Source organism: Sinocyclocheilus rhinocerous, unplaced genomic scaffold (genome assembly GCF_001515625.1).
Source record: "Sinocyclocheilus rhinocerous isolate Xijiao unplaced genomic scaffold, SAMN03320098_v1.1 scaffold314, whole genome shotgun sequence".
Taxonomy (NCBI): domain Eukaryota; kingdom Metazoa; phylum Chordata; class Actinopteri; order Cypriniformes; family Cyprinidae; genus Sinocyclocheilus; species Sinocyclocheilus rhinocerous.
Genome location: NW_015630021.1, coordinates 1,805,775 through 1,814,759, shown reverse-complemented (window position 1 = coordinate 1,814,759; position 8,985 = coordinate 1,805,775). Strand labels below are relative to the sequence as shown.

The 8,985-nt window shown below is 36.2% G+C and overlaps 2 protein-coding genes across 3 annotated transcripts in view; one reads left to right on the top strand and one right to left on the bottom strand.

Moving 5' to 3' along the window:
- The window catches only part of LOC107739547 (nudC domain-containing protein 1-like), a 25,223-nt gene extending 19,821 nt beyond the window's left edge, over window positions 1-5,402 (bottom strand). The window contains exons 1-5 of one of the 2 annotated variants that reach the window (XM_016551693.1): window positions 5,136-5,402; window positions 4,638-4,792; window positions 2,113-2,301; window positions 1,704-1,893; window positions 608-796 (exon numbers count right to left, since the gene is read on the bottom strand). In XM_016551693.1, the coding sequence (XP_016407179.1) occupies window positions 608-796; window positions 1,704-1,893; window positions 2,113-2,301; window positions 4,638-4,792; window positions 5,136-5,250 (838 nt within the window). In that variant the 5' untranslated portion in view covers window positions 5,251-5,402. The remainder of the gene's footprint in view (window positions 1-607; window positions 797-1,703; window positions 1,894-2,112; window positions 2,302-4,637; window positions 4,793-5,135) is intronic. The other variant, XM_016551695.1, reaches the window with a different exon arrangement.
- Window positions 5,403-7,280: 1,878 nt separating this feature from the next.
- The window catches only part of LOC107739541 (fibrocystin-L-like), a 40,330-nt gene continuing 38,625 nt past the window's right edge, over window positions 7,281-8,985 (top strand). Inside the window, exon 1 of the mRNA XM_016551690.1 lies at window positions 7,281-7,347. Within this exon, the coding sequence (XP_016407176.1) occupies window positions 7,281-7,347 (67 nt within the window). The remainder of the gene's footprint in view (window positions 7,348-8,985) is intronic.

Here is an 8,985-nt window from a genome sequence, read left to right as displayed (position 1 = left end):
GTTCTAACACGCCCCCACATATCTACCTCACTATGTGGGAAGATTTGCATAACACCCGTTGACTGTATAAAAACATGGACGTAGTGTCCGTGACGTCACCCGTATATTTCCGAAGAGCGTTTTTGAAGCTCAAAAGTGGGCGGAGGCGGCCGTCGGCATCTTGGCAGCGCGTCACCGCGCGTCACTCCCGGATAATCGAAAATGGGCAAAGAGTTGCTGAAGAGTTCAGCTGGTTGCTGAAACCACGCCCACCTAGCTTGACGGTGGTGACAGCAGCGGCAATCCACCTGTCACTCAAAAGGCCATGCCCTTAATTATGCAGAACTTTAAGGCTTAATATAATTTAAACGGATGAGTTATAAAAAAATTCACCCCCTTCACAGTTGTCATGAAGGGCAAAATTAGCTATATAGACCAAAATCATTTTTTGAACCAGGCTGTAAACATGTTTTTTTCTGCTGTAAAGTTGGGCATTTTAACATGGGGAGTCTATGGGATTGACTCCCTTTTGCAGCCAGCCTCTAGCGGCCAGTTGATGAATTATAGTTTAAGTCACTTCCTTGTTGGCTTCACGAGAGAGAGCGGGAGGTTGCCGCTTGGTTCTCACCTGAGTTCTCCACCTCCATATCCTCAGCAGGTGGTTCTTCAAGTGGAAGTCCGTCCACCTCAGTAAAAGCGAAGGGTTTTTCTGAGGCTACTATGATTCCTTTACCCCGAGGCTCCACGGCAGTGTAGTGTGGGACAGACTTGCCCTTCATCATCCTCCTCTTCCTCACACCATACTTCCTCTCCTTACCTGTGACGAAGAAAGCACTTTACTAGCTGTGTTTTTCCACATTCTGTATTTTTTTTCCTTTTTCCTTATTTTTCCTGCACCCCAAAATCTAAAACCGAAATTACATCTTTAATAACTTAAAATACTAATTTATACACCAACTATATAGTTGAGTAAATACATAAACTGTCATTATGTGTACACGATAATGCTGTTATTATACACTAATGTTCAAAGGCTTAAGGTCAGTAAGATTGTTTTTATTTGTTAATTATTGATAATTATAAGAAATGTTTTTTACCAAATATTAGAGTATTAGAATGATTTCTGAAGGATCATGTGACACTGAAGACTGGAGTAATGTCCAATGAAAATTCAGCTTTGCCATCACAGGAATAAATTATTATATTTTAACATTACATTTAACATATAAATGATTATTACTGTTTTACTGTATTTTTGATTAAATAGATGCAGCCTTGGTGAGCATTAAAGAATTACCGATCCCATACTTTTGAGTGATAGTGTATATTTCCCTATATACAGTGATTTCCAAAATCCTTTCCTTAAAAATGCCTTAAATTAAATTTTCACTCCAACTGTTGATAACATATTAATGTATAATTTTATTATATAACATATAACTCATTTGTAAGTCGCTTTGGATTAAAGCGTCTGCTAAATGACTAAATGTAAATAACTTTTACAGCAATATATTATCAACAATTTGAGTGAAAATTTGAATTGAAAAATTCAAACAAGTGAACTCTACTTCTTAAGACAAGTCAACTACTTTGGTTTACTTATGCAGACAAATGACTGAGAAACATCAGCAGTGCAGCAACTGACAAAAAAAAAAAATCCTTTGCAGTTCAGGGTTAAATGTAAAAAAAGAACTAAAATCATTGAACAGCAGGGAGTCACTCACTCTCACCCTGCCCAGCAGAGTTGTCCACAGTGATCCACTCCAGTGAGATTGAGAAACCGCTGCCTTTGGTATCAGATGGATCTTTCTGGACTCTCAGAAGCAGCACTTCAATGGTATAAACATGAGAGAGCATGTGAGCCAGGCTGTGAACGATGATGAACGGCTCTCCTAGACGCTCGCTGAACATCGGCTGGGAGTGAAATAAAACAGTATACATGCAAAATATGCAGTGTCTCATATGCATAAACTGAGAAATACAACGTGTCTCTGTCTTCCAAAATGCCATGGGAAAACAGCAGATGAATTAAGTAGTCTCAATCAATCTATCAATCTCAAACCAACAATTATAGACTAATAATTTGATTAGTAGGAAATGTTCAGACAAAAAGCTGGTTGATTTGCCCCCTACCTCCCATTTAATATGTGAACTCTCTCCCCTCTTGCTGGTGCGCAAAAGAGTCAACTTTCCAGTTCCGTCGGAGAGCGTGGCCCAAGTCGCGGAGGTCAGGCTCAGAGAAGCACACAACTGCTCCCCCTCACAAGAGCTTGGGTCCGATTCGAAACGGAACATCTCACAAGGTTTGCCCAAGGCTGTGTCCTGGAAAAACATCAGATGGAGACCTGTCAATCATTCAATCTCTGAAAAACAACCCTCGACCATCTCTACACCATCACAAAACAGAAGACTTATAAAGGGGACATTTTCTTGTAGACATGATTAAATTGTGCATGTATTTTGGAGGCTCATAGTGGTGCAAAGCGCAAAAGGAAATACATGCAGTTATAATAGGGAACATTCACGGATCGATCCATAAAGGGTATGAATAACAACTTTCTGAATACCAGTTCAGATGAAGTTCAGATAATTAAACTAGCAAGTCAATGAATGAAGCAACAAATCCAAAGTTAAAATCAACTCGAATCCTGTGAAATAACTTCTTTTGTGTACTTATATCTCACGACTACTATGTTCTTTTCAAGGGCTTCGAGTCAACGTCTTGCTAAAGATCTTTAAAACAACATCTGTGAAACAAATAAGATCAGCCAATGAGACAATTTAGAAATAAAACTAAATAAGTGCCACATATCCAAGTCTGCATGATCCTGAACTTCAAAGCCAGCAATTTGAAAAGGATTACAATGAATGTAATAATCACCAATTACACCATTCATAAGGTAGCAATTTTTCCAAAGGACTGGACAGCAATTGGCCTTCGGTTGCCATGGAGTCTGATACAAACATTAACAGAGATCAGTCTCAGTTTTCACTTCTTTCCCAGAAGTAAAATGCCCCGTCTAGTACCTTTGAGAAAATACAAACAGTCCCCAAGGAGAGATAATTACAGTATGTTAACTGTAATTATAACACAACTGTCACAGCATGTCAGTTCCGAGAATGACAAAAAATTACAATCAAATCATCAGCATAAAATTTAAACTAGCTCAGAACAAAACATCCTGTAGAGAAACTACATTTCATCTTATTATGCATCTGTGAATTTCATCTTATTATGCATTTGTTTGATTCCTTTCAGAATATACGGTAATGCATCTTAAATCATCCTCCTCAAAAAAAATGCATATAAAACAACTGATAGAAATTAAGAAAATTATCATTTTGCTTTGCACAGACTAAACTTCTTCACATAGGGCCATGTAGTTTTGGATTTTGTTTTCCCTTAATAATAAAAACCTTCATTTAAAAACTGCATGTTGTGTTCACTTGTGTTATCTTTTACTAATATTTAAATTTGTTTGATGATCTGAAACATTAAAGTGTGACAAACATGCAAAAAAAATAAGAAATCAGGAAGGGGGCCAACACTTTTTCACACCACTGTATATATATATATTAAATAATACAAGTAAATTTAGGCATCACATTAGTCATTAGATTATTTTTAAGTAAAGGCAATCTAAAATATTATTCTTATTACATTTTATTCTAATTATTTTAAATTTGTATAATTTTTCTAGAGATGTCTTTCATTATTGAAAATAGATAAAAATGGTTGCTTGCTTCACTATTCAAATTTGGCCTGTTATGCAAAAGAAAGTGTACGCACATGTACAACAGTACAGTACCAACCAATGCCAAAAGTAAAATAAATCATTATTATTAGCAAATAACCAATATGGAAATACTGTGCATTAAGGCTGTACAGTGTGAGCAATTTGTAAATTGCTTTCTATTATCATATCATGATGTGGTTTTAATAAAACAAATCATTAAAATAATAATCAAGATAATAAGCAAATAAATATTTTATTTAAAACATATTTTTATTTTATATAAGACAACTTCTACCCTGATACTACTATAAACCATTAATGCCCTCTGCTGGTAGAGAAAACTAGAAATACTCTAAAACTGTATATCCTGGTCCAAAACTTTCATGCAGGACAGTGGTTCTCAACCTTTTTGACTCGTAGGATCCTCCCATTGCCAAACAAAACATTCAACATCCCCCCCATAATGGCTAAAATGTCCTTTTGTACTTCTGCTGTAATTATGACAGTGTTGCTTGTTTTTAAACAATTTCAAATAACAGGAACTGGGAGTGTTGATATATTAAACGAACGAAACGTGATTCATTTTTTTAATCTTTAGGATTCAAAATGCTGATGTTTTTCATTAAAAATAATAGTTGTTAAGGAGAAAAAATAAATATAATTTCAGTTTACATTTTGACAATTAATATACAATTATACAATATAATTTAAATCATCCAGTGCCCCTTTGAGGCACCCAAGCCCCCTGTTTTTTCTCTGATCTTTTTATTAAATTTAGTAAGAAGAATGCATATGCATTTATGACCCAGACATATGGGAGAAAAATAGAAAAAATATGCTTTAGGGTGGAAATATTAGTTCATCCAAATATGTGGCCCTTATAATAACCCATAATTTCAGAAATTACATTAATAGACTCACCAATGTGACTGTTAGATTGAGAACTCGGCCCTTGCTGTCCACAAAGTAGACGCTGTCTTCATACCAGGGGTCGATGTGGAGGTAGTTGTACATACCAAATGCTCTCACATGATCCAGGGTGTACTGACTGTCTTTCAGTTTAACCTCAGCCACAGCTGAAAGAAGACACACATTACTGGTGGGGCAAATGACAGCAGACTTGGAGAAGGCATCACAAACCACGGATTAGATTATGTCCTGTGCCCAAAAGACAGTTTTGGGCTAACTTTATTAGATGCACACATCTGGTAGTTTATGAAGAGCAACGCACATGTTGCAGAGCTGCATTTTTAGGACTGTAGGACTGTTATATTGACAATGAGGTTCACAGTGCAGGTCATAACAGTTGTTTGGTTTTGAACAAGATTATTTATGAGTTTGTCACGCTGAGGATTAAATAAACGCGTATATAATTAATAAAATCAGACATTTACAGGTCAAAAAAAGCTCTTTTCTCACCTGCGTCAAGTTCTACATTGTAAGTAGGAATAGAGTCCAGTGAAAGCCTGTAACTTTCAAAACCGGGATCCAGCAGCTCTCTGTTTACCTTCAACGAGCAATTCGGTAAAGCCATATTTAATTAAAATTATATTCCAAAGAAACAGTATATTCAGTTCAAGGAATCTAATAAAACCGATATTTAACGTTTCTAGTAACAGGAAATAAGCTTTAACTAATGCACGCGTTTCCTACGTGTCGACCCGGACTAGTTTTCAGACGGACCGACCGCACGTGATTCTGGGAAATTGAGTCTCTGCGGGTTCCGGTTTTTTTTATGTAAAAATAATGCATTATAATTAATTGTTAATGAACTGTATTTGTCCACATTTTATCTTTAATTTGTATACGTCTAAAAAAAGGTGTAACCGCGAACATTTGCGATTTTTTTTTTTTATGTTAGCCTACTCAATCGGTACAAAATATAATAGTCTATAATGTATCCAGAGGTGTTTAGTAGCCTACCTGAAAACCATACTTGAGTAAAAGTACAGATACCTTACAGTGAAAATTACTCCACTACAAGTTACATGTCATCAATTTCAAAACAACTTGAGTAAAAGTCTTAGAGTAGGTCTGATTTTAACAGTAGTAGGCCTACTACAAATGTAGCCTGTTTTACTCATTCTGAATATAGGCTCAAAGATGCAGTAGTCAAAGAGACATGCCAGTGAAAAACAAGAAAGTGTTGATTTGTGAGGAGAGAAATCACGTTTATTTTCTATTACCAAAATAGAACTGAACACCTCAAAACAACAACAACAAAATCCTTCAAAAAGGTCTCCTCAGTATAACAGATAAATAAAATAATGTTAAGTAATTTTATATTTTTTAAATTGATTAATTAATTAATTTATTTATTTTTGCTTCATTTGTTTATTGAACTTTTACAATAATAACGCGACAAAATACAAGAGAATATTGAAAAAATAATGTTAAGTAAAATTAAAAAGTCAATGCATTCTTGCACTGGCCTCATTGCCATTGCTAGAGAACTCACATTCACATAAAGTAGCCTTGTTGACAAGTTTGGGTGAGTAAAGACAAAACGCACAAGATATAGTACTTTCAGTGCCCTGTAGTTGGTGATATCACTTCTTTTGTAGCAGAAATCAACTGCTGCAGAAAAAGCTATAGGTGCCAAGTGTAATGTGTAATTGCAACACTCATTACAAATATAGTGGAGTAAAGAGTACAGATACTTATTCAAAAATGTTCATGCTGGATAAGAGTGAAGTTGACAGTGCATAATTTTCAACCAATGCTGGTATTTGGTGGCTGTCAGTCTCTGTTAACTAAAGTACATGACAGGAATTGTAGGCTAACTCATGACAGTTTGAAAGCGTCAGCACTAACTGCAAAAAAGAAAATAATGTATTTATCTCATTTACATTTTATTCTAATTATTTAATTTGTGTAATTTTCATACAAAGTTCTTTATTTCTTATTAGAGCATAAAAACTGTTGCATGCTTCACTATTCACATTTGGCCTACTATGCAAAAGAAAGTGTACAGGTAGCCTATACATTACTGTACAACAAAGATGAATGCATCACTCTTGGATATAAGCTTGTAGAATGACAGCAACGCATGATCACCTGACACCCAAAGGTGAAAGAAAAAAAATTTGAGTCTCCTCTTGCCACCCTGTGGGCAGGTAGTATAAAAAGAGTGAGCTCTTCTTAACAAATGAGCCACTGGTGTTTGGGTTTCAGAAGAGAGCTTTAACGGGTATGCGAGTCTGAATATGGTCAATGTGAACTTTGAAGACTTTTTTTCAAAATGTCTATAATTTTCTCATTTAACAATCTCTGATAATCTGTTAATAGCATTTATTTATATATTCAGGGTATACAAATTAATGTAGCTATATTCATTAGACTGGCGTAGTCTAGCCTGAATAGCAATACTGGGCTGTTCAACATTGTAAAACGTTTATTTTAAGGTAAATGTATAGCCTAATTGTTGACATTTTTCATGTAAAATATGTTTTTTTAAGGACGTACAAATGACAAGTGTGACCACATATGGCATGTGTATATTATTTTTTCAGAAGGCAAACAGTAACTTCAGTCTTTGCTTTGAAGCGCACGCAGTCCATCAGAATGAGGCGCGTGCGGCTGCAGCTTCACCTGTCGCTCACTGTTTGTATTTTACTGTGGAGTTCCGCAGGTACGGGCTTTATGTACCTCTTGTGTTCTTTCAGTCATTTTAACGGTTTTGCGTATTTTCATATCATTGTTGTCATCAGGGGCGCCTGCAGGACTTCAGCTGAGGGTACGCAAAGAGACGGGGTTTTTTTAACAAAGGTGACTCTAGACACGTAAAAAATCTTTTAACCCTGAAAACGGCAAAAAGCAACGGAATGGTCAAAGACATCCATCGTATGTTCACAGGAAAACAACTGAAAAACAGCGCGGGTGGACACAACAACCGATTAGGTCTCAGCTGAATTTTTTTAAAGTTAACTTTTAAAATGTAGCCTAGTCTTTTGTTTCAGTTGTTTGTAGTTGATTGTTCACTCCATCCAGCACAGCTTGGTCTCTGCGTTCTTGTTTGTTTGACTGAGAAACCGCTTCAGATGATTCAACAGGCGGTGAAGAACTGTTAGTGTAATGTAATCTATTAACTACGCACATAATAAGCCACTCTTTTTAAGACAATTAAGTAGCCTACCAGATATGAGTGTCGTCATAACATATTTTAATACGACTGAATTTATATTTAACGTGATCACATTTTAATAAAAACACTGTAAGTTATTAATTATTTAATTATTTTTGTTTAAATTCCACAATTATTTAAACGGCGAATAAATTATATAGGAAGCGAGCAAGAATTTTAATTATCACATTATCACTGCAGTCTAGCATGAGTTTGAGCACTCTCAAACAACTCACATTATAATCACTGAAGCTCCCTACACCGTGAAATCAATCTCTTACGTACATCATACGTGCAGGGCCGTTTTAACCATAGGGCTAGGCGGGGCTGAAGCCCCGGGGCCCGAGCAAGGAGGGGGCCCGTGATTGGCTGTGGAGTAGATTGACTGGAGCGCCGATCGCCAAAGCCACCACGCCCCCCACTTATTAGCGCTGTTATTTAGTTGTTATTTAGTTGCAAATGCATTACCATTTGAAATTGAAACGTAAAGTCTGAATTTGGTTTACCAATCAAATGCATTTATTCTATATTCGACTTTTGAACGATATGCGCACGTATCTATCAGGTGATTGCTGCCCAGTAGCCTATGTCTGCATTCACCTCTCTTCACTTTGTTCTGGAGTAATCTGGAAATGGTCGCGCAAAGAACAACATTCAATAAGTAAAAATGTCAGCAATTCTAAAAGAGAGAGGGGCTCAAAAAACGAAAAACTTCAAATACAAACAACATAAAAAACATGACTTAGTAAATTCCCCAGCTATCAGGTTATTTTACTAAAGCTGATGATGGAGTGGAAGTTGCTGGAACAGCAAGTGAACCGGGCACACGGAGCAGATAAAAACAGTGTCATCGTCCACACAGATTTTAGGTTAGTTTGATTATTAACTGGATTTATATTGTTTTTGTGTTTGAACAAACTATATTCATTTAAGGGTTGGGAGATAATAACGTAGAAATATATCAATCGTTGATTGAAGCGCGTCATGATGTAGTCTAAGCTTATCATTTCAAGGCGTTTTAAGCAGGTTTTAAAACAAATGGTTTATACTGTTCATGGACATTACGCTGCGGGGCAGAATTCATTCTGGTAAATGCGTGCGTTAAAACGGTTTCTACCTGATACGCGCGGCGCGCACCTGCTCGTA